Here is a 25,598-nt window from a genome sequence, read left to right on the forward strand (position 1 = left end):
CTTAAAAAGGAAACTTCTTTATTTTTGGTTGGCTTTGCTGGAAAAAAATCATTCATATGGCATAATTCTTGCATATATATTTCATATACAGACATTATTAGGTAGCTAAGAGAAGGGGTTTTGATGGCCTGAAAAGCAGCGCAACTAGAAAACTAATAAGCTGTGGAATGTTGGGTTACTAAATTACAGGACCACCATTTGCCTGCTACAGGTTTAAGACTTTGGGGAGTATTGATCAGGGAAGAAAGGAGATACTTGATCAAAGGGACCAGATTAGATTAAATTTGAACTAATTTCTGATTATGGTTTGGAGAAAACCTGGCCTCCCTACTTAAAGTGCATTCAAAGTCTAAAATGTCTCTCTCTAAAAATAAGCATATTTCACCCCATTCCTTCCCAGTAATATCCATCTTCTTTTAACTGCCAAAGCCGTAAATTCCAGCCAGGATCTGAAATTGAAGTTGTTGTTTTCTTCTGCATTTTGTATCAGCAAATGTGGCAGTGCAAGTTTAGTTGACCACTGCACTGACAACGTGCATGACGTCTGAATCCAACTCGCTCTCCCCTAGCTGTGTGAGGTTTTCAGGGCCAACAGGAGTAAACACTTCTTGGACATTAAGGTTGTGATCTGCAAGCAAGCCTGATCCCACTGAATTTCAAGAGAAGTTGGGCACTTCACTCCCTTAGGCTCTGGTTTTCAAAGGAGCATAAAACCAGAAGATGATAATTTGTAGGGCCAAATTCTGTTCACATTACTTACATAAGTAGGGTGACCAGACAGCAAATGTGAATAAAAGGGACAGAGGGTAGGGGGGTAATAGGAGCCTATATAAAAAAAAGACCCAAAAATCAGGACTGTCCCTATAAAAATCGGGACATCTGGTCACCCTATACATAAGCAATACCACTGAAGCAATGTGTCTAGTAACAAGATTTGGCCCTTACTATGCCGAAGAGTAGATCCGTTGAAAAACACTGCACCAATTTTACCATCACTTTTCCCCACCTGAACACCTTAAAAATATATGGCTCAGAGCATGGAACTCAGTCCGGAGCTTCTGGAATGTATCAAAGTTTCATACTAATGGGAAGGTCTGCTACAATTCAACAGGGCAAATTCCCAACACTGCCTTGAGGCCCTTGATCTATGGTTACACACCAATACTGTCTTCCTCACAATACATCGAAGAATAAATTACAACACCATGTGTTAGGAAAACCTGTTGTCTCTGAACCTAGGAGGGAGGATATGGACTGGCTTCAGAGAATTAAAGTACTAAATCAGCTAGTAACCTGCTACAAGAAAAAGGAGAATTCCCGGGATTGGATAAACTGGTACCAGTCCTCGCTAGAGGCAGCCACTACTAACCACACATTAGCAACTGGAAGTATTAGCCACTGGAACTCCCAAGTTGTCAGGGATCTCCAGTTTTGCTCTTGACATTTTAGTGAGCTTGTTGGGGTTGTTTTTTTTTGCTGATGTTATAAACATACACCTATCACCACAGTAATTTAAAAATCACCACCGTACACTACTTCACGGGGGAACACAAGCACACAGTTACTACTGCACAGCACAAGTGTCCCGCAGGTCAACTCACAGCTTCTTCAAAATGAGAAAAGAGAATCAGAAAAAAAACGAACAAAAAATACCCTGTTCTAGAGTGGAGGGAAAAATCAAGTATCTTACACTTCCCTTGTTGAAATGCTTACACAGACTTGGCTCAGTATTCTCCCTTTCCTCCCTCCCCCCCACCTCAGGACAGTCTTCTGCTCACATCTCATTGGAATAGGTGTAGTTAGGGGTGGCAGAATACTGTGTTTCATGCTGCATCGTGGCCCCTTGTGCAGCACTGACTGCTGCGTTGTGCGCTGCCTGTTGTACATGCGGGTTCTTCCAAGCTCCCGTGGTCCACTCTTCTTGCGCTTTGCTGAAACTCCCCCCGCTGCCCCGGTAAAATTTATGCACCTGTGTGGAGCAGAGGTAGAGAGAAAAGAGATCACTGATTCACAGAGGCGAGCCCCTAACTTTTTTTTTTTTAATTATCTGGCTAGCCTGACAGAACCTAACACAAAGTGTCCGATCCCAAGAGGTGCTGAGCACTTGCAGCTCCCGTTGACTTAACAGGCAGTTACAGGTGCTCAACCCCTCAGAATCAGGACCGAAACCGACAGATGTTGGAATGACAGCCCTGAAGTCTGGGCTGCTCCATGCAATAATCCTGGCAGTGCAACAATTCTGACCAAAGAGGCTCAACCCTGACCTAATGGGACCTCCTCTGATGGGTGAAAGCAGTTCATCCTCCATCTCCATTTAGTTTTTGTACTCTACCTAGACTGCCAACTAGAGAAGCAAACTGACCTGTTGGGATGGTAGTTCATGATGTGGGCAACTGTCCACTGGAAACAGTAGTGAGACAATCAACTCAACGCACACATCATCGATCAATCACTGATTAGTTACTAAGATTGGAACAGCCAATCTACCCTATTACAAGTCTTCCCCAGAGTCATTCAGTCCAGGGCTTTGGAGCGGAGCCCGGAGCTGGAGCACAGAGCAGCTCCGGAGCCGTGGAGCTGCAGGATTTTGCCTGGAGCTGGAGCAGAGCCAGAGCACAGTTCCAAAGCCCTAATTCAGTCCCCTCTATATCCATATTCCTAAGGCAGGAAACAGGATAAAGGAAAGTTGCATTTCATCAGATACCTTTCACAAACACCTACCTCATTTTCTAACCTCGAGAGCCCCCACCCGTCTTGCTAACCTCAGAGAATGCATGTCTGTGCTTTGGGGGATCAGAGAAGTCATAATTAAGACTGAGCAACCCACACATCAAAGAAAGAAAACAAATAAGGTGAAGGCTTAAAGAGCTCATTCCTAGCTCTAAACCATAAAGATCACCATCAATGAACCAATCACAGGGCAGTGGACCTCTGTAAGCGAGAACGAAGTCCAGGAACAGGAGAAACAGAAAGTTTGGGGCTTTAGTGAAGACTTGAGTTTGATTTATTTTAGATTCTTGCTAAACTTTTTAAAAATTCTAAACATTTCTTACCGTACCCAAGAATTTCTCAAGGGAGCCCAAGTTATGCAAGCAATCAACACTCTTATTGAAATCATTCTTGCTCAGCTTCTAGGATGAGCTGAGCAATAAGAGTACTTCTCTGTTGTTTTTTATTAATTCAGCAGCACACAACCTGCATCTTGGCAGAGCCTAAGGGAACTCAAACATCAAGGGTCAAGTCCTGTCTTGGATCTGACAGCACTAGATTTGGAGAGGTTCTAAATTTGATAGTTATTTCAGCCCTAAATGCAACAGTGGCACCAGAAATTGTGAACAAAGGGTTGCTCCTAACAGAACAAAGGATGGAAAGGACCCAGTGGAGCTCTCTCTAGAAACATCATGAAGCAATAAACAGTACATCCCCCAGCTTGGATCTCCTCCCCAGAAGACCACCCAGAAAACGTCACAATTTCTGGTTTCTAATCCAGCACTCATACCATACTGAGGGCAATGAAGGAGAAGACTGCCACGACTGTAAACATGATGGTGGGGATAAGCATCACCACAGCTGCACCTACGTTGGTCCCAAAGAAGGATATTGCTGCAATCCAGCCACTGCAGGGAGATGAAAAAGGGTTCTGGTTAAACAACGGCATTGTTGCAGCCATGCATATCCAGTAGCTATGGTTTTTTCCCCATTGGCTTTGTATGCTGCAAGTGGCAAACCTAACTCTAAAATGATTCTTCTCCCAAACCCTTTAGTATCTTGGATGACCCTTTCCCTGGCTGACAGAAGATAATGCTAAGCCATTCCTGAAACCAACAAGCATCCTAAGGGCCTCCCCAATGCCTCCTAAAAGAACTAGATAAGTTCACGGAGGATAGGTACCTCAGTGGCTATTAGCCAGGATGGGAAGGAATGGTGTTCCTAGCCTCTGTTTGTTAGAAGCTGGGAATGGGTGACAAGAAACACTCGATGTTACCTGTTCTGTTCATTCCCTCTGGGGCACCTAGCATTGACCACTGTCAGAAGACAGGATACTGGGCTAGATGGACCTTTGGTCTGATCCAGTAGGGTCGTTCTTATGTTCTACTGCCTTTCTCCGCCACATCACATCCTTCATCACCCTTCTCCTCCCACTCCACTAATGCACTCCTACCATACTCCCACTTCCACCCACTCGATGTCCTGAACTAGCTGAGCCAGGGGACTCTGGAATTTTTTTCTTCCTCCCTCCTAACAGGAGTCAGCTGTGCCTAGCACCTGACGAGAAGAAAAGTTGAACGTGACAGCTTCTTGTCTTCCTTACCAGACTCCCCAGCCAGGGATCCCCACCGCCTGGATAATGCTGATCACCAGCTGGGCCATGAAGGTGAAGAAGAAAGCCATAAAGCTGAAAGAACTGTCTGTCCTACAAGAGAAACAACTTATCATCCTCATCCTCCTCACTGCTACTTGTGTCTCAATCGGTACTCAAGTTGCATTCCGAATGGCAGCAAGGAAGCTATCACCACCCTGAACACCCAGTATCTCTGCCACCAGCTCAGCTAAATAATCCCTTTTCTTCCAGCAGAGATTTTTTTTGCCATGATGCGGTGGATGAGAATGGGAACGGATGTTCCAGTGTGAACAAGAGTTGCCCTCAAAGAACAGTCAGAATAGTGACATCACAGCATAAAGGAGAAAGGAAAATGAGGGACTCAAGCTAGCAAACGGGCGTCAGAGAGCGGAGCTTCTCCAAGGCTCAATGGATATGTCTACACAGGAATAAAAAACCCATGACTGGCCTGACTCGGGCTTGCAGGGCTCCTGGGCTGAAAAATCTGCTGGTAGGCATTTGGGTTCAGGCTGGAGCCAGAGCTCTAGGACCCTGCAAGGGGTGGATAGTCCCAGAGCTGGAGCTCCAGCTAGAACCCTAACATCCACACAGTGATTTTTAACCCCACAGCCTGAACTCCATGAGCCTGAATCAGTTGACCTGGGCCTGCTGCAGGTCTTTTATCCCTGTGTAGACATACCCTATTTAGCTACTTATATAGTCCTAAATACCATATTATTAGAGCACCTCATAGTTAGCAGATTTTATCCTCAACACCCCTGTGAAGCAATGAAGTATTATCCCAAATTTGCAGCTAGGAAATGGACGAAGTCACACCAATCTGTGTCTGACTGGGGAATTTGAACCCAGCTCTCCTGAGTCCATGTGCAGTGCCCTATTCACTGAACCATTCCTTCCTCCTTGCAAGCAGGGTGGACAAATTTTTTTTTTTTAAATTTAATTTTTTAATTTTGTTATTTAAATTACCAATAAACCTGTTTAAAATGAAATCAGTTAAGGCCTAAAATAATTATAAGCTCTTGAAACATTTAAATAAAAAACAACTAAGCTAAATCCAGAAGCCTGTATCAAAAACTGAGTTAAAGGCTGTTTTTCTGTATTAAGAAAGAATCAGGGGGAAAACATATAGCTTCGGAGGTCAAGCTTTATAAATATGGCACAAAGGTCATGTACTGTATTAAGGGCTTGTTTTTTTCAATAAAAATTAATTTTATATGCTGTGCTGAGTGTTACATTCAATTCCAGTTACCATCACAATGCAGCTTGACACAAATCATAAGCAAAAAGTAAATTATCTGGCAAATATACAATATACTGTTCACCAGTTTCTAAGATATAAAAATAGACAATGAATAAAACTGAAAATATTAAGCTATATAACTGCTTAAATACACATATATAGTTATGGCGTACCCTCCTAGGTAGCCAAAAAGACGTACCAAAACTAATGTAAAGGTTCTATTTAATTGTAAGTGAACATGCTTTAATGGTTATACCAACCAATGAGAATGCACCTCTCTTTAGAAAATGACTGAAGTGCAAATGGAAAATTTGATTAAAATCGAGTATCTAACTCAAGGCATTTCACTTGGTGATTTAAAATCACCTTGATTTAAAGCAGTCCACCCTGCTCTCAAGTAGGGAGCTAATGAAGCATTCAGCAAGCTGCAGAGGACTGGTAGAATGGTGTACTTTACATTTTGTGATGCACGGATTGCTCTAATGTGTACACATAACCAATACAAATACATGCTATCCAGCCCCAAAAACTTTGTACAAGGAGTCTCTAGTAGGAAGGACTGTAGAACGCTTTGGTTATTGACTCAATGCAGAGAATTCTAGAGTCAGAGAAGCGTGCTGTAAACACTAAGATTGCTGGTACCCTGCAGTTCTTAGCTGGAACGAGGGGGCTGTGATGTTAGGAAGAAGCACTTGCAACTCATCTAAATATTGACCTATTTTCCCATCTCCGGTTCTAGTATCAGAGAAGGGCTGTCAGAGTTTCTCTGATCCCCAGGCATCTCTCTTCAGGAGCCTCCACATTCTGCAGCAAAAGCACAAAGTCTGTCAACTTGGACAGGAACAGAGCTGGAACGTATCCATTCATTATGCACTGTACCTGTGGACTCTGGTCCAAGTTACCATGTGATAGAACACTGCATTCAAAGTTTTCTGTTCACATACACTTCCCAATCTCCCATGACTCAAGGTCAAGAACCCCACTCAGAGGGAAAATATATTATATTAGTCTTTATAGAGAGCTGAGCTCTTAATCCTGAACATCCAAGATTTCAAGGTAGGTAAGTACAGTTAAAGGTGGGAAGGGAAGGGAAGGGGGGGATTCCCAGATAGAGGTGACCCAGTCTAAGCACTGGTTAGTCATGAGAAGAAAGGGGAAAGACAATGAGCTGTGCCCAGTTGTGACCACTTACTTGAAGGCTTTGTAAATAGGTCTAAACCAGCAGACATAGGAGCAAGGTGTAAAGAGAAGGAGCCAGAGAATTGCCAGTCCAAAATTAACAGCTCCACCGCCTCCAATCAGCCATGCGAGGCAGCCAATCAGATTCACTGCCAAGGTGATGCTGTTCACTGCAAACATATATACACACACAGACACACAGAGGGAGCAAAGTAGCACACTGCAAGAAAGTAAGCTATGACTGGAGGGACCCTTCAGGTGGCTACATCCATAGGGTTCAGAAATGTTCAGGCAGGTTTATCCAAGGGTGAGGTTTTGTCTTTAGTTTTTATCATCCTTCTCCCATCTATAATTCTCACAATTAGTCTTTCCATGCCCACCAGCTCCCTGGGGCAATAGTTCCAAGCTAGCCGGAGCAGACTGGCATCAATGAATCATGGCCCAATTGTGGCTCCCTTGCATATGTCACTCATTACAGGAGGTGAGAGTTTGGGGGCAGTGGAAAGGTACAATCATCTACAAGTTAGAGTAACTGAAACACAATTAATTTCTCTCTTGCCACCAAAGGATGGAAACGAGAGAACTAAAGAAAGCTTCTCACTTGCCACCAGCGATGGCTTCACTAAAGGGAGTGCGCTCCTAGGCAACTTGGACCAAGTAGCCAAGCTGCCTTTCCAAGGACAAATCTGCTTGAGCCACTAACTGATCGATTCTGAGAACTGAAGTCACAAGTTCCTAACTGGTCTATGGAACATCCCGATCAGTTCAACAGGAAAAATATTTCTCCAGTAAGATACTAGGAGGCTAAGTGATACAGGCCTACTACAATGACGGGAAGCCTACCACAAGCTAGACAATGCAGAGGAGAATCTGTCATCTGCATTTCTGTGCCTCAGAACTTCAGGATGAATCTCTGTTCCAGTCAGAATTAACGCCCATCAAGCAATGTAATGGAGCAGCCTGCTGGGATGCTTCACTGTACAAGATGAAAATATTTGGCCAATCCAGTGATCTGATGGGCAGGGCATCCACATGTGCATTACATCATGCAGCACTCAAGGATGTCCCATCACTGTCTGAGCTCTCCCCCCTGCCCCGGCCTTTTTATCCCCCAGGAGACATTTGAACTCCTTTCTGACATGTCTTCTCCCCAGGGGACAGGCTCACCTAAAGGGTCTCCTTGGACAGCAAGTTAATAGAAACCATCTCAGCAAGTTCAACAGTGATGTGGTGTTTATGCTTTTGCTTTTCAAGGCTCAAAGAACAAAAGGGTCCTATTAAATACAAGTGTAATGAGTGCAGCCAAATCAGGGCTGGGGCATCAAAGTGATTGTACACCTCCCTCCTGGCACCCAGCAAAATACATTTAACAGAATAATTTGTCAGCGTCACCACAACAGCCTCCCTGAATGAGGAAGGGAAAAGCTAGCGCAGCTCCAGACTCCTAGCAGGACACAGAACCAATGCTGAAAACTGGGCAGGTCCGCAGGATGGGAAGTCCATTGGAGGAGACAGACACATGAGCTAAAAGCATAAACACTCAGTTCCTTTGGTGCTGATTCAGCTCCTTTCAACCTGCACTTGGAGCACACCACTCCCCAGGGAAGGTTGCTTCAATGCAACACTCCATTTTGCTTTCAATATTCAGAGAGAACACCTGATAAGGAACAGAGGTCATCTTAAATGCAGAGGGTGCCCGGCACCTGCTCCCACAGACCCTGTATGTGCCATCCAATCACCCAGCAGCATTCCCACCCCACCCCAAAGAAAGAAGGATGGAAATATTCATTAACAGCTCCTCCTCTCCCTGCTTCCATCCCACCTTATCTCAGAACTTTTACCTAAAAAAACATTTGCACTGTCCTGGCTTACATAGCAGCAAACTCACCAGAGGAGCTTCAGAAATAGAATGTGGGGAGGGGAGGGAAATGGGCAGGGCCGTCCCTAGCTATTCTGGGGCCCTATGCCCTGGTTTGGGGGGCAGGGGGAACCCCCTCCAGCAGTCATTGGCAGAAAAGTTGGGGCTAGGTTACCGCACTTCCCTCTGCCAGTGAGTGCAGGCCTGGCCCTGCTTCAGTCATCAAGGGAGAGGGGATGGGGCTGAGGCAGAGCAGGGGTGGGAAGAGGCGGAGCTGGGGTGGAGCAGGGGCGGGGGCCATGGGGAAGAGGCAGGGCAGGGGTTGGAGCAGCACACCATGGCACAGGGCACCAGGAAATTTGGTACCCCGAATTTCCTGGTGTCCTACACAGCTGCATACTTTGCATATGGGTAGGGACGGCCCTGGACATGGGTGGAACAATCTTCCATCTCGTTTAAAAAAAAGGGTAGTGACTTCAGTCACTAGGACTATCACTGCTACACAGATGTCCTCAATTTAGGCACGGAGCAGATGGAGTAGCTATGCAAGTTCTCCACCAGGAATGCTGTAACCTCAACCTGGAGGGATCTCCTCTGGGAACAAGTTTAGTTTCCAAGGGCCATTCAATCCTTGGTCCTCCACCGGGCCAGACAGTAAAGGGGCCAAATGCAGTGGAGATTTCTCAGAAATGGACTTCTGATTAAACATTCCCTGCATACCTCAATTTGCTTGGGCAGTTGTGACACTGACACCCAGCACTGGCTGGGTTTCTAAGCAAGTGTATCTCCTGGGGAAATTTACTCACTTAGCTGCACTCTATTTAGTAAAGTTACACAAACTGTGCTCTCTGGCTACACTGGATGCCCTTAGGGTCAGGATACCCAAAGCAAAGAGATGGCAAGCTCCACACCAGGCTTCAGAAGGGGGAAAAATACACCTGAAGGAAGGGCAGCCCAAAGGGGGTGTAAAACCTATCCTATTCCCTCATAGGGAAGCCTGCCACTCTGCCTGCTTTACCTGCCCACAGGTCAAATTAGTAGATGGTCCCTATGCAAAGGAAATCAATTCCAGCTGCCAGTTTGTTGCATCAGTGGCATTAGGAACTATCCAAGGGACCACAGCTTGGAGGAGAGCACATCACACAGTAGCTGCAGAAGGGGCAGGTGAGGTTTGACTCTGAGGGCTTGTCTACATCAGAAAGTTGCAGCGCTGGTGAGGGAGTTACAGCGCTGCAACTTTGAGAGTGTCCACATCTGCAGGGCATCACCAGCGCTGCAACTCCCTCTTTGCAGCGCTGGCCGTACTCCCGTTTTGTCTCGGGTGTAGAGGATCCAGCGCTGGTGATCCAGCGCTGGTAATGCAATGTAGACACTCACCAGCGCTTTTCTTGACCTCCGTGGAAGGAGGAAGCCTCTGGTAATCAAGCTGGTTTCCTTTCCCGGTTTGCCCTCTCGGTCCCGGAGCCAGCCAGCAAACCGCAGGGAAGGAGACCTGCTTGCTCGGGGTTCCAGGACCGAGAGAGCAAACCGGGAACGCCGCGGTTTGCTCTCTCGGTCCCGGAGCCAGCCAGCAAACCGCGGGGAAGGAGACCTGCTTGCTCGGGGTTCCGGGACCGAGAGAGCAAACCGGGAACGCCGCGGTTTGCTCTCTCGGTCCCGGAGCCAGCCAGCAAACCGCGGGGAAGGAGACCTGCTTGCTCGGGGTTCCGGGACCGAGAGAGCAAACCGGGAAAGGAAACCAGCTTCGCCGCGGTTTGCTCTCTCGGTCCCGGAACCCCGAGCAAGCAGGTCTCCTTCCCCGCGGTTTGCTGGCTGGCTCCGGGACCGAGAGAGCAAACCGCGGCGTTCCCGGTTTGCTCTCTCGGTCCCGGAACCCCGAGCAAGCAGGTCTCCTTCCCTGCGGTTTGCTGGCTGGCTCCGGGACCGAGAGAGCAAACCGCGGCGAAGCTGGTTTCCTTTCCCGGTTTGCTCTCTCGGTCCCGGAGCCAGCCAGCAAACCGCGGGGAAGGAGACCTGCTTGCTCGGGGTTCCGGGACCGAGAGAGCAAACCGGGAAAGGAAACCAGCTTCGCCGCGGTTTGCTCTCTCGGTCCCGGAACCCCGAGCAAGCAGGTCTCCTTCCCCGCGGTTTGCTGGCTGGCTCCGGGACCGAGAGAGCAAACCGCGGCGTTCCCGGTTTGCTCTCTCGGTCCCGGAACCCCGAGCAAGCAGGTCTCCTTCCCTGCGGTTTGCTGGCTGGCTCCGGGACCGAGAGAGCAAACCGCGGCGAAGCTGGTTTCCTTTCCCGGTTTGCTCTCGCGTTCCCGGAGCCAGCCAGCAAACCGCGGGGAAGGAGACCTGCTTGCTCGGGGTTCCGGGACCGAGAGAGCAAACCGGGAAAGGAAACCAGCTTCGCCGCGGTTTGCTCTCTCGGTCCCGGAACCCCGAGCAAGCAGGTCTCCTTCCCCGCGGTTGCTGGCTGGCTGGCTCCGGGACCGAGAGAGCAAACCGCGGCGTTCCCGGTTTGCTCTCTCGGTCCCGGAACCCCGAGCAAGCAGGTCTCCTTCCCCGCGGTTTGCTGGCTGGCTCCGGGACCGAGAGAGCAAACCGCGGCGTTCCCGGTTTGCTCTCTCGGTCCCGGAACCCCGAGCAAGCAGGTCTCCTTCCCTGCGGTTTGCTGGCTGGCTCCGGGACCGAGAGAGCAAACCGCGGCGTTCCCGGTTTGCTCTCTCGGTCCCGGAACCCTGAGCAAGCAGGTCTCCTTCCCCGCGGTTTGCTGGCTGGCTCCGGGACCGAGAGAGCAAACCGCGGCGTTCCCGGTTTGCTCTCTCGGTCCCGGAACCCCGAGCAAGCAGGTCTCCTTCCCTGCGGTTTGCTGGCTGGCTCCGGGACCGAGAGAGCAAACCGCGGCGAAGCTGGTTTCCTTTCCCGGTTTGCTCTCTCGGTCCCGGAACCCCCCTTGAAGCCGCCCAACAGCGCTGCAGTGTGGCCACATCTAACACCACTTGCAGCGCTGGTTGCTGTAAGTGTGGCCACTCTGCAGCGCTGGCCCTATACAGCTGTACTAATACAGCTGTAACAACCAGCGCTGCAAAATTTTAGATGTAGACATGGCCTGAGGAAAGCCTCAAGCGCCTGCACCCTGGGGAGCAGGGTACTGCAGAGGTTACACTTTTTGGCTGGGTGAAAGCAACCGCTCACTGCATCAGAGGCCCTGTACTCGGTAATTTAAAGTGGCATTTCAGTTTCAGAGGCAGCCATGTGGTTTTGGGCTGGATGTGGAATCTGCAAACTGGGAAATGGGGGAGTAGAGACCTAAAACACAGGGCTGGAGGACAGCTCCATGTCTTCCACCTCAATCTGGCTCAGATTCCTGGCTCAGGAGGGCCTGGCAGGATCTGCAAAAACCTTGCATGGGCTTTTTGGCAGGGAATGGAGAGCCCAAGCACAGATATCACTGCAATTAAATACTTGGAAGTGTGCTGGTAGGCCTACATTTCCCAAGTGACGAGTCCTCTGGCTGAGGGAGTCTGACAGGGAGAAAATCAGAGCAGTAAATCCTTCAGCAAGGAGAAACTCATTGGCTGATCTGTTCCACCTCAGGGCAGCCTCTGTGAGGGAGCAGAGTTCATGAGTGGTCTCTAGTTTGTGAAGTGCACGTGATCACCTAGAGGCTGTGGGAGGACACCCTGAGGTGACTTCTAGGACTGGCTCCAACAGAGTTAAACCTAGAGAGGAGCTCAACCTTCCAGAAAATCAGATCCCAACTGGAACCCAAACTCTGTGACTGGGGCCTCTTTATATTGGCCCAACCCGGAACCCCACTCCCCAAATATGGAGAAGCTGAGATTTGGAGCTGAATGTCAGGACCCATATCCCATCACTTGTTTAAACCTCTTCAGAAATATGCAAGAGACAAAAAGTCTCTAGACTCTGGGGCAGGATGATGTTTCCCTTAGTGACAGTTTGTTCTTTACACTAACACTTCTAGAGAAGAGCATTCAGAGAAGCAGGCATGAGCATTTCTCTCTTGACTCATCTGATTCCTTTCCTCTCCTGCAGACACAGGGTGCCTGCCCCAGGGATGACTTACACATCCAGAGGTAGTAAAGGCGCTTGGCCAAGATGCGATGCTGTGGTGGAATGTCATCATCAAAATCCTGGTAGAAACATGGCTTCAAGGGGATGAATCTTGGGAGTGGAGGAAAATTGTTCACCTTTTCTGTGACAAGAGATAAAATATGTATCACTGAACAGAGCCCAATGCAAGTCTCTGTTCCTCCAAACTGATCTGATGTTGCTGATTGGTTAAAATGCTGATCTAACCTGAGCAGTGACTTTGAAAGTAGCCTAGTGGGTTTACATGTTTCTGTCCCACTGATTTCCAGCTCAGATTTGCTCAGTTTATAAGTAAAAAAAAGATGATTTCCCCTCATTGCCAGCCTTGCAATTCAGCTTGGGCTCCAACAGTCCAGCTGGGCTCTCTCTTTCCACACACAATCACCAGGAATAAAAATTGTGCAGGCCAAATTATACCCTTTGTGACACATATGACCCCACTGAACGTAAACTTGGTTGCAAAGGCCAATATGATACCTTCATTAAAACACTGAGCCCTTCAATAGAAAAACCAGTTCTACAAGATCCAGCAGAGATTTTTCCTTACCTGCCATGGTGTGTGTCTGTCCCTACTCCACAGCTAAGTTAGAGAACAGCTCGCACCTCTGCTAAAACTGGAAGAAATCAAGAGACAGTAACGACACTAAGGAAACAGACACTGAGAACAACAGGAAATAATGTTTCCTCTACATTCAACCACTTCCCAGGATTTACTCTGTTACCGGAAGTGCAAATATCCTAAACCATAATTCCTCCCCACCACCCCACTGATTCAAGCCTGGGGAAATCCTGTAGTCTCTTGGCATTTCTCCAAAGTATATCCTTCCAAAATTAAGGCCTGGTCTACACTACGAGTTTAGGTCGAATTTAGCAGCATTAAATCGAACTAACCCTGCACCTGTCCAAGCAAAAAAGCCATTTTTGTCGACATAAAGGGCTCTTAAAATCAATTTCTGTACTCCTCCCTGAGGAGGGGAGTAGCGCTGAAATTGACATTGCCAGTTTGAATTAGGGTTAGTGTGGACGCAATTCAATGGCATTGGCCTCCCGCAGTGCACCACTGTGACCGGTCTGGACAGCATTCTGAACTTGGATGCACTGGCCAGGTAGACAAGAAAAGCCCTGCGAACTTTTGAATTTCATTTCCTGTTTGCCCAGTGTGGACAGCTGATCAGCACAGGTGACCATGCAGCCTCAGAATCGAAAAAGAGCTCCAGCATGGACCATATGGGAGGTACTGGATCTGATCGCTGTATGGGGACATTCATAGGTGGCCATTCCTACTGGGCTGTTTGCCTGTGGCTGAAAAGAAATCCTCTCTGCAGTTAGCCGGGTGTGGGGGCACTGGCACTGAGCTGTTCGCGTTTGGCTAGCACGGATCTTCCCTGATACCAGCCACGGGTGCGGTGGGGAGAGGGTTAGAGTGGCCATCCCAGAGAAAAGGATGGGGATGGGGTTAGTTTGGTTTCTGCTGCTGTACCTTAACACAAAAACTGCAGATCTAAATGGAAAACTCAACAGGCTTTGCTTGGTATGGGAAAGGAGGGCGCCGCTGTTATGAAGATTGCAGAAGCCGAAAGACTATGGCTTACCAAGGCCGCCTGCCAGCCAAATTCTGTTGCCCAGCGTGTTTGATCTCTAACACCAAAGCCGCAGGCACTCAATATAAGATGCAAAAAATGACCTTGTACCGAAATCACATGTGCTATGTAACGTGAAGAGTATACTCATTGTTCTGTAAAATATATGTTTTTAAATACTTCTCTTCCTTCTCCTCCTCCCACAGCTGCAAATGTTTCAAGCCTCCCTCCACCATTCCAAAGGCTATCTCAGATAAGGCGGAAAAAAAAAAGCATGTGTGATTAAATGTTGTCTGAGCTCATGCAGGATCCCGCACTGAAAGAGCTCAGCAGAAAGGGTGGAGAGACACAATAGCACTGGACAGGAAAGCAGCCAGTGAACGTGAGGAGAGGTGGCAGCAGGCAGATCAGAGAATGCACGAAGCAACGCTGGAGCTCCTGCGGGAACAAACGGACATGATCCGGCATCTGGTGCAGGTTCAGGAACGTCAGCTGGAGAGACTGCCGCTGCAGCCCCTGTTTAACCACCCTCCCTCCTCCCCATGTTCCATAGTCACCGCCTCACCCAGACGCCCAAGAACACGGGGAGGGGGGGGAGGGGGCAGGAGGCTCTAGGCACCCAACCACTCCAACCCAGTGGACAGAAAGCTGTCATTCAACAAGTATCGAAGTGGCCTTTTCCTCCCCTTCTCCCACACCCCACCCAGGCTACCTTGTGAGTTATCTCCCTATTTTTTAAATCAATTAATAAAGTATACATGGTTTTTTAAATGATAGTGACTTTATTTCCAAGCTGTGATTGAAGTGGGGAGGGCGGTTGGCTTACAAGAAATTAGAGTCAACCAAGGGGGTGGGCTTTCATCAAGGAGAAAGAAATAGAACTGTCACACAGTACCCTGGCCAGTCATGAAACTGGTTTTCAAAGCTTCTCTGATGCACAGCGCTTCCTGATGTGCTCTCCTAATTGCCCTGGTGTCTGGCTGTGCGTAATCGGCTGCCAGGTTATTTGCCTCAACCTCCCACCTCGCCATAATCGTCTCCCCCTTATTCTCACAGAGATTGTGTTGCACACAGCAAGCAGCAATAACAATGGGGATATTGGTTTTGCTGAGCTCTGAGTGTGACTTTATTGATATAATCTGGGACCACACAGAACATGGTTGCAACCAAGGTCCTGTAGTGGCACCAAATCTTATGTAAAGGGGGTCCATATAAGGTGTCTAAGACCAGGTTATGGGTGGCTGGTTATGATTATGCTGTCTGTATGCATGTGTCATTTTGTAGTTCAAGTTATTAATATTGCCTCTATACTGTCTGTACTTCAAACTTATGCTATGCTTCTGGGAGACATCCCAGAGAAGCTGGTGTTAGCTCTGCTTAGCCTGCTTGATGGCCCTTGAAGGACCATCAGCTATACAACTGACTCATTGAGAGAAGGGAGATACGCCTTGTAACTCAGCCTTGTAACTCCCTTGCCCATGTGACTCCAGAATCCATTTTGCTGTAATTTTCCACAGTAAGAACAAAGAGGTGTTCTTACACCTGGAAAAGCCTATAAAAGGCTGATGCCTCATCTCCATCTTGTCTTCAATTCTGCTTCTTACCTGTGGAGGGACTTTGCTACAAACTGAAGCTCTGAACAAAGGACTAAATGACCCATCCCAGCAGGGGATGTACTCCAGAGACTTGATTTGAACCTGCAGTTATTCTGTCACTGCTACAAGCCTGAACCAATAACATTGCCATTACTATATGTAATTGATTCCATTTAACCAATTCTAGCTCTCATCTCTATCTTTTTCCTTTTATGAATAAACCTTTAGATTTTAGATTCTAAAGGATTGGCAACAGCGTGATTTGTGGGTAAAATCTGATTTGTACATTGACATGGGTCTGGGGCTTGATTCTTTGGGATTAAGAGAACCTTTTTCTTTTATTGGGGTGTTGGTTTTCATAACCATTCATCCCCAGGATGAGAGGCACTGGTGGTGATGCTGGGAAACTGGTGTGTCTAAAGGAATTGCTTGTGTGACTTGTGGTTAGCCAGTGGGGTGAGACCAAAGTCCTCTTTGTTTGGCTGGTTTGGTTTGCCTTAGAGGAGGAAAAACCCCAGCCTTGGGCTGCAACTGCCCTGTTTAAGCAATTGGTCCTGAATTGGCACTCTCAGTTAGGTCCCGCCAGAACTGCATCGTCACACTGAGCGAGTCAGTAAACCATGTCAGTGACCCTTCAAATGTCCAAATGCACACTCCACTACCCTTCTGCACTTGCTCAGCCTACAGTTGAACAGCTCCCTACTACTGTCCAGGCTGCTTGTGTATGGCTTCATGAGCCATGGCATTAAGGAGTAGGCTAGGTCCCCAAGAATAACTATAGGCATTTCAACATCCCCAACAGTTATTTTATGGTCTGGGAAGTAAATCCCTTCCTGCAGCTGTTTAAACAGACCAGAGTTCCTGAAGACACAAGTGTCATGAACCTTTCACGGCCATCCCACGTTGATGTTAGTGAAACATCCCTTGTGATCCACCAGTGCTTGCAGCACCACTGAAAAGTACCCCTTGCAGTTTATGTACTGGCTGCCAACGTGGTCCGGTCCCAAAATAGGGATATGCGTTCCGTCTATCACCCCACCACAGTTAGGGAATCTCATTGCAGCAAAGCCATCCAATATGACCTGCACATTTCCCAGAGTCACTACCTTTGATCGCAGCAGCTCAGTGATTGTGTTGGCTACTTGCATGACAGCAATCCCAATAGTAGATTTGCCCACTCCAAATTGATTCCCGACTGATCAGTAGCTATCTGGTGTTGCAAGCTTCCAGAAGGCTACTGCCACTCGCTTGTGTACTGTGAGGGCTGCTCTCATCTTGGTATTCTTGTGCTTCAGAGCAGGGGAAAGCATGTCACAAAGTTCCATGAAAGTGCCCTTATGCATGTGAAAGTTTCAGAGCCACTGGGAATCATCTCAGACCCGCAACATTATGCGATCCCACAAGTCTGTGCTCGTTTCCCGAGTCCAGAATCCGCGTCCCACAGCATGAACCTGCCTCATTAACACCATGATGTCCACATTGCTGGGGCCCGCAGTTTGAGAGAAGTCTGTCCATGTCCTCATCACTCTTGTCACCGCACTGCCGTCACCTCCTCGCCTGGTTTTTCAGCTTTTTGTTCTGCATAAACTGCATGACAATACGTGAGGTGTTTACAATGCTCATAACTGCTGCAGTGAACTGAATGGGCTCCATGCTTGCCGTGCTATGGCGTCTGTGCAGAAAAAAGGCGCAAAACGATTGTCTGCAGTTGCTCTCATGGAGGAAGGGCGACTGACAACTGTAGCTATACCAAAGTTCCTGCAGTCTCCGCCAACCATTTGAATTCTGGGTTGAGCTCCCAATGCCTGATGTGCCAAAAACATTGTAATGGGTGGTTCTGGGTACATGTCATCCGCCCCCCACCCCCCCCGAAAAGCAACAGGAAAAAATAGTTTCTAGCCTCTTTTCGCTGTCACCTCACGTCTACTAGGTGCTGCTGGCAGATGTGGTACTGCAGCACTACACAGCAGCATCCCCTTGCCTTGACTTGCCTTGCGGACGGCAGACGGTGCAGTGTGACTGGTATCCATCACTGTCATCCCACGGGTGCTCCTGGCTGGCCTCAGTGAGGTTGGTCGGGGGTGCTTGGGCAGACATGGGTGCTCCTGGCTGGCCTCGGTGAGGTCAGTCGGAGGCGCCCAGAAAAAAATGGGAATGACTTCGGGTCATTCTCTCTTTAAGTTTTGTGTAATGGAGATTCAGTCCTGCCTGGAATATCATGCCAGCTGGAGGCTTCTGCCCCAGTCTGCTCTCCCAGTCGGCAGCACCACATGATCGTGCCTACCCCTTGCTCCCATGGCTCATGAATCCTGGACAGTAGTAAGGAGCAGTCCAACTGAGCAAGTGCAGAATGGTGGTTCACGCTACTTCCCTGTAAGCCAACCGCCCTCCCCTCCCCCTTTTGATCTCTGCTTGCAGAGGCAATAAAGTCAGTGTTGTTTCAAACACATGCATTCTTTATTATTTCATCACACAAATTGGGGGATAACTGCCAAGGTAGCCCAGGAGGGGTGGGGGAGGAAGGAAGCAATGGGTGGAGTTGTTGTATGGGCACCCCCTAGAATGGCATGCAGCTCATCATTTCTGCGGGACCGGAGTGGCCATTTGCATCTGTGGTTCTTTAGTAGGCTTGCCTGATATTCTAGGCAGCACTGACCCTCCATTAGACAAAACCTAAAGAAGAGAATGACCTGGGGAATCATTCCCATTTTTGTCCAGGTGCCCCCAACCGACCTCACGGAGGCCAGCCAGGAGCACCCATGCTTGCCTAAGCGCCCCCAACCGACCTCATGGAAGCCAGCCAAGAGCACCCATGACAGCAGCAGATGGTACAGCATGACTGGTAACCGTCTTTGCTAACTTGCAAAGGCAAGGAGCTGCTGCTGTGTAGCACTGGAGTACCACGTCTGTAAACAACATCCAGTAGACATACAGTGATAGTGAAATAAGGCTGAATGGGCTCCATGCCTGCCATGCTATGGTGTCTGCTTGGGCAATCCAGGGGAAAGGGCACTAAACGATTGTCTGTCATTGCTTTCACGGAGGCAGGGTTGACTGACAACATTTACCCATAATCACCTGTGACAAATTTTTAGTGCTTAGTGTAGACATGTGCACCCGACTTTATACAATCTGTTCCCAAATATCGACTTCTGTAAAATAAGAGTAATTTCAGAGGGTAGACATACCGTAAGGGAGTAAATTGAATCCCTTCTTGCCTCCTCCTCCTCCCCGGCAAAAAAACGAAAACAAACCCAACCTCCTCCTACCCCCCTCCACCAAAAAAAAAAAACAGTTGGCTTCACTGCAAAATTCCATGGGATGATCCTCAGACAGAAAGATCCCAGCTACCTTCAATCAGCATGAAAATCACCCCTGGTATGGCAAATCATTCCTTTCCATTGTTTATGATATATATATATAGCCCTTCGTTTTCCAGTTTTATTTTATTTTTCCTGGGAATTTATCAGTGTTTATTATTACAACAGCAAAAACAGGTGGAAATTGGTGCTAAAATATTAATTTTTCTGGTAAATATTGGGGTTTATTTTGGTTGATGGAAGAACTGGGGGGAAGTATTCAGTAGATTAATGCTCTGATTAACAGAATTCAATGTGGTTTGCTGCAGAACTAAAACAGAACTCAAAACACAATGCCACCTCCGAGTTTAAGAAAACAACACATCTCTAACCCCCAAATAAAAATTTTCACTTGAATAAACAGTTGACTGTTGCAGACTTAGAACTATTAGCCTATAACTATTTACATTTAACAATTGGGCCACACCATTTGCAGTGCACACACTCAACTGCATCCTTTTCTTCGGTTTATTTTTTTTTTAAACTTTCGAATATTTCCTTGTGTTCTGAAACGTATTCTAATACAGATTTTAGTTTTTTTCCCATTTTAGTGTGTCAGATCTTTAAAGTGTTATCTGCTAACAGCTTGAAATGTGCACGTGGTGGGCGTGAGATTCATCTGTACGGTCAAATGCGCACCCATTTCAGAGCTTGTGTGCATACCTGTTTGTTTATTGTGTTTATCTGCTAGACTAATACATAGCCTTGCTTCAACAGGCAGCTTTGCATATATACACAGACTAATGCATTATCGTAATACATATATCTCATGTTTTCCTAATAAAACAAGGTTTTTTTATATATTTGAATGATACAAAAGTAGGATGAAAAATCGGAAAAAAAACAATACTTTTTGTAAAACCCAGGATTATTTTGGGTAAAAAATAGGTTAAATTGAAAATAAAGGAGCTTTTACATATATTAGACACACGTCTCTACAGTATTTATACATATACCCAGATCTATTGTCCACCCCGGGAAAGGCATTAGAGTAGGCCACTGGCTACAAAGGCCTAAAACATGTGTTCCAACTGAAGTGCTGGCTGCAGCCAGAAGAGTAAAAGAAGGTTCAGTAATGTGGGGCAGGGAGAGGCTTAGGCCTGGTCTATAATTCCGCAGTAAATCGATCTAACTTATGCAACTTCAGTTACGTGACTAACATAACTGAAGTCAATGTTGTTAGATCCATTTACTGCAGTGGCTCCACTGCACTGTGTCGACATCGACACTCCTCCCTCCTGGAAAGTCCAAAGTGCTGCCAAACAGCTGCTTGGTGTTGGGAAGCACTGGGAGTTAGGCGGAGGAGGAGGGATGCAGTGCGCTCGGGGGGTAGGGTGGAGGGCAAGGAGAGCTTGGCAGCCGGTGGAGGGGAGCTTGGCAGCCAATGGAGTTGGACCCTATGGTGGGCCACAGGAAATAACTCCATGGGCCGCATGCAGCCTGCGTGTTTGAGACCTCAATCTACAACTTATTTGCATTCAGAAATTAAAGTGCTTGTGAACGTTTTTAATTTATAAAGTGCACCAAGTGCAGATCAGTTCTGGGCACATACCGAGTTTAAAAAACAATACACTGCAAAATAAATGAATAAATAATCTCAAATGCCTTACACTGGGTCCCGAAGGTCAGCAGACTTGGGCTTGGTTAGATCAACTGAGGGAGTAGGTGGGGAAGGAGGAGAAGGAATGAGAATTCTAGAGTCAAGGGCCATCCACTTAGAACACCATGTCCCCAGGCATTTAAAGGTATGGGCTGACTGCTTAGGGACCCTTAGTGACCTCAGCTACTACTGCTGTGCATAGGGAAGGAGAGTGTTTCTCAGGAAATTAAGATCCAGGGATTTTTAGATTGATAGGACTAAGGGAACACATAGGGTATTAGAAATCAGTATCAGCACCATGAATTGCACCCAGAAGGAAGAGCATTTGTCAGAACTTTGGTTTAATATATGCACCAAGGTTGCCAAATAGTTTAGTAGCCACATGGAGCATGTGTCTGCTGAACCTGTAGAGCTCTGAACTAACTGCATCACAGCTCAAATGGTCTAGTTCCCACAACGTCCTTATATGTACACTGAGAAGAAATGGGTGTGTACATACTCGTGAATAGAATCCCACTTAAGCCTGCACACGAATCCACAAGACAGGTAAGCCATTGCTTCAAAACACTTTCTGGGATCCTTCCAGAGAAGAAAACCAGAAGCACTCAACCACCCAATCATGGCTTTCAGGCTAAACAAAACCTCATAGATGATGGTCCCAAAGGCTGCTGATAGATCTAAAAGAAGCAGAATAAACACCTACCCTTTGTCCATCACTAGGCAGAGTTTGCTCACCAACTAGGCTACAGTAGTGTCAACTGCATGTCACTACCCAAAACAAAAGCAAGATTTAGAGGGATCAAGGAAATCTAAGGGACTCCAGGTGATACCAAAGCTGCACTAGCGAGATTCTTAACTGTAGCAGAGGCCTAACCACCACTCCAGTTAAACTGACAACTTGCCCTCTTACAGGGAGGCATTATTCTCAATAACAGACCTAGTACCTGTTTGATTTTACTAACCATGAGGGGGCATATGTTCATCTTGTAGGACTCTGTCTGAAGCTCTCCCAGTGTATCTCCTTGGTGAGCTTTAAAGTGATAGTGCTTCTACACTATAAAAAACCCCATAAATAGATATGTACAAATAGCACCTTATTATTAAGTCCCTGTACCAATGGCAAGCTGGACCTAAATTTTGCAGCAAGGCAGCTTCATTAAGTGAAGTTTCATTGAAGTAAGTATGGAAATAAATAAGTCACTACCGCAGCTCCTGTATTATTTGGATAAGAAGCTCAATTGGATACCATCTCCAGGTTTTCAATTTTTACTGTGCTGTCGATTTTTGCATCTACAAGAAGAGAAAAAGAGGTAGAGAGAAGAAGAGATGGACTGACAACATAAAAAAGTGGACAGGAATGGACTTCACGGAGACTCAAGCATTGACACACAATCGTCAGGGGTGAAGACAATTGGTTGATTGCTCATCAGTGATGGTGCCCCAATGACCAATGCGGTTATGGGAGTGATTATAAGATTTTTGCATAGAAAACAGAGAACAGCATCACAGAATGTGCCAGGGGAAAGTGAGGTCCTGATAGCTGGTGCTTTTGGCACCCAGGAGGATGCAGAAGAAGGTCTGGCATTGGGGATAACACACACTACCATGGTATTTCTGCCAAGATGAGCAGCTGAAGCCTCTGACAGCATGTGCCCAAACAGGAGACACAGTGGGCCTGATTTTTAAAATAGTTGAGCACACATAGCTCCACTTGCAGACAATGGGAGTTGGCGCTGCTCAGCAATTCCAAAGGATCAGCTCCAAGGTTGTATCCCAAGGGTGCTCAAGTTAAGTGCCTAATCACAGATGCACAGAAAATTAGCAAAAACATTTACAAAAACCCTAGCACACAAATCCTGTAAAGTCCCTTTAGTGATCAAACCCAAGTATGGGGCTTAAACTGATGCAAAGTCACTTTCACATAAACAAAGTCACCCAACACAACCGTCCGAACCCAGCTTACTGTCCCCCTCACCTGCACATCTAGTCCAGCTATTAATTTCATGCTCAGACAGTCAGTTTGCTGAATATTCCAGTCCCTCTGTTATTACTTGTGGTAGAAGTGCAAGTGCAGACCAGAGAGTGTCATTTTTACCTACCGGGCCTATCTAGCCCTCCAGTAAGAAAATCATTTGCACAGACAAGGTCCAATAGGTTAACTACGAGTGACGAAAAGTAAAACAAATACACAACACGTTTGGACCAACTCCTAGCCCTGCTGGAGACAATGGACATTTTACCATTGACTTTAATTGGATCACCATTTGGCCTTCATAAAAAAAAGGAATGGACATTTTCTCTTTATGCAGTGCAATTCCCACTACTGCCTGCAGATCAGCTGCATGCGGGTTCCACATTTCCAACATCGGGGCCCGGATTGTCTGTATAGCCAATGCTATACACAGAAAAGCACACTCTGAACCTTCCTTAACATTTATCTGAAATGACTAACACTCCAGCTCCCTAAAATGTGACATACTGGGTGGTAATAGGGTTTACACAAATTCACACTTTCCCCTTGATAGAGAAAAACACACAAGTGAGAAAAAGGACCATAAAAATAGGCAGGTACAATATCTTCTCCCACAACCCTGTAACTCATCTTCAGATGGGGACTGTGGTGGGGATTTCACTGGAATACTCAACTCCTCTCTCTCTTGTAATAGGGAGGTCTGTGGTGAGAGTCACTGGGTTATTAACCCACCTCCCACACGCAGTAGGCACAGGGCCTCAGTGTATTTCAACTGGGCAGCATTAATTCACCCGCCTACCACTTTAGGAAGGAATTTTCTCTTGCATTGTAATTGGAGCTGGGATCAAGTCACAAGACTTGCATCCAGTTAGCCAATGCCCCAGCATGCTAAGACATTCAGATCTAGGGTTTTGGTTCAGCACGTTATAAAGATGGGGGCCCTCGACAAAATTCAAATCCAAGTTCCAACATCAAAACAGCCCACAATATCAGGGAAGTAGGTTTCTTCTGCTTGGGCCCATCTTTCATTGCAATACACATGACAGTTACTCACTGCATGTTAATAAACAAGCCAGTTGTGCATTCCACTGATTATGTCACCATGCAGAAGGTAATCAGGTCTTCCAAAAAAGAACCCTGCACACTCAGTGAGAGAGACAGTAGGTGGTGGAAGGCCCCTTTGCACATGCAAACAAACCCACAGAGGGGGACAGAAGGCCCCTTTGCATACACACACCTGCAAGGGTATTTTTGTCATTTAAGGTTAGTGAAAAGACCACTTGCACACATGCACAAGAGGAATGGTGGGGGGCATATTGGCAGTCACAAGCCCGCACGGGACTGGGGGCTGCATGGTCCCTTCTGGGTGCCTGAATGCACATGGGCTATTGCGGTGCAAAGCCCCTTCTGGGCAAGAGTTTGCACACGGACTGGGGGGGTGCAAGGCCCCCTCTGGGCACATGCACACACTTGGGCAGAGAGGTGCAAGGCCCTTTGGCACGTGCACACCCACAAGCTGGGGAGTGCAATGCCCCCTCAGGGCACATGCACACCCACGGGTGGGGGGGAAGTCTCTTCTGGGCATGGATGTGCACTCATGGCGGGGGGCGCAAGGCCCCGTCTGGGCACAGGAGCACACCCACGGGTGGGGGGGGGGGAGCGCAAGGCCCCGTCTGGGCACAGGAGCGCACCCACGGGTGGGGGGGGAGCGCAAGGCCCCGTCTGGGCACAGGAGCGCACCCACGGGTGGGGGGGGGAGCGCAAGGCCCCGTCTGGGCACAGGAGCGCACCCACGGGTGGGGGGGGGAGCGCAAGGCCCCGTCTGGGCACAGGAGCGCACCCACGGGTGGGGGGGGAGCGCAAGGCCCCGTCTGGGCACGGGCGCGCACCCACGGGTGGGGGGGCGCAAGGCGCCTTGGTAAGGGTGCGCACAAGGGGGGGTGCAGGGCCCCTTGGCACGCGCACACTGGCACCGGGACAGGGCAGCTCCCAGCCCGGCCAAGCCCCGCACTGCTCGCCCGGCTGCCGTCACTGCGAGGCTGACAGGGCCGGCGGGACTCACCTCCCTGCAGCGCCCGAGCAGCGCACAGCGTCGGGCCCCGCAGCCCGTCCCGGGCAGGCAGCTCCGGTTCCGCGTCTCACAACCCCCACCTCCTGCCGCAGCGACCGCGGCTCCCGCCTGGCTCCGCCCCCTCACTGCCCCCCCCCCCGCCCCACGCGCAACTCTCGCGAGAGCCGGAGCAGCCTAGCGGGCGCTGTCCAAAGTGCTGGGCCCGCCGGCGGCGCGGGGTGCGATCCCCACAGCCGGGATGGTTCCGGCGGGCCCAGGGCGAGGGGGAGGGGACACAGGGGGGTGCAGGACTCTGACGGGGGCAGGAAGGACCGGTCTGTGAGGGGGGTGGGGTGCCCCAAGCTCCGGGGGGGAGGGGGTAGCAGGCTCTGGGGGGGGGTGCCCCAGGGGGAGGGGATTCCAGGCTCTGAGGGGGTTGGGATGTCCTTGGGGAGAGGGAGGCAGGAGGGACCAGGCTCTGAGAGGGCAGGAGGGCCAAGCTGTTCGTGGAGCGGGTGGGGCTGGCCCTAAGGGGGGCAGGGAGCACAGAAGGGCCCACTGGTCTGGAGGTGGCAGGCTTTGAGATGGGCAGAGCAGGCTGGAGGCCCCAAAATTATACCACTGCAGGATTCTCCAGTATCTTTCAGTCTGTTCAGTTTATCAAAAAGAAGACCGAGAGATTACTTGATTTTAAGGTATAAGTACATTCACACGGATTGTGAAACT

At 48.4% G+C, this 25,598-nt stretch overlaps 1 protein-coding gene across 1 annotated transcript; it reads right to left on the reverse strand.

The window, feature by feature from the left end:
* Positions 1–818: 818 nt before the first annotated feature.
* SCAMP5 (secretory carrier membrane protein 5) lies at positions 819–24,988 on the reverse strand. Its single transcript, XM_030577904.1, has 7 exons — positions 24,885–24,988; positions 13,264–13,330; positions 12,691–12,819; positions 6,775–6,931; positions 4,313–4,414; positions 3,500–3,617; positions 819–1,969 (listed from the first exon to the last, which is right to left on the reverse strand). Exons 2-7 carry the CDS (start codon positions 13,268–13,270, stop codon positions 1,775–1,777), a joined length of 708 nt encoding a protein of 235 aa, XP_030433764.1. The 5' UTR covers positions 13,271–13,330; positions 24,885–24,988; the 3' UTR covers positions 819–1,774.
* Positions 24,989–25,598: the final 610 nt, after the last annotated feature.

This window comes from Gopherus evgoodei, chromosome 10 (assembly GCF_007399415.2).
Source record: "Gopherus evgoodei ecotype Sinaloan lineage chromosome 10, rGopEvg1_v1.p, whole genome shotgun sequence".
Taxonomy (NCBI): Eukaryota; Metazoa; Chordata; order Testudines; family Testudinidae; genus Gopherus; species Gopherus evgoodei.

Bases quoted from the DNA above. Each gene is read 5' to 3' on its own strand.
- SCAMP5 (XM_030577904.1), bottom strand. The intron at 6,932-12,690 runs GTAAGTCATCCC...ATATGTTTGCAG, and splicing joins CCTTTACTACCTCTGGATGT to TGAACAGCATCACCTTGGCA. The intron at 1,970-3,499 runs GTATGAGTGCTG...TGCTCCACACAG, and splicing joins CCTTCATTGCCCTCAGTATG to GTGCATAAATTTTACCGGGG.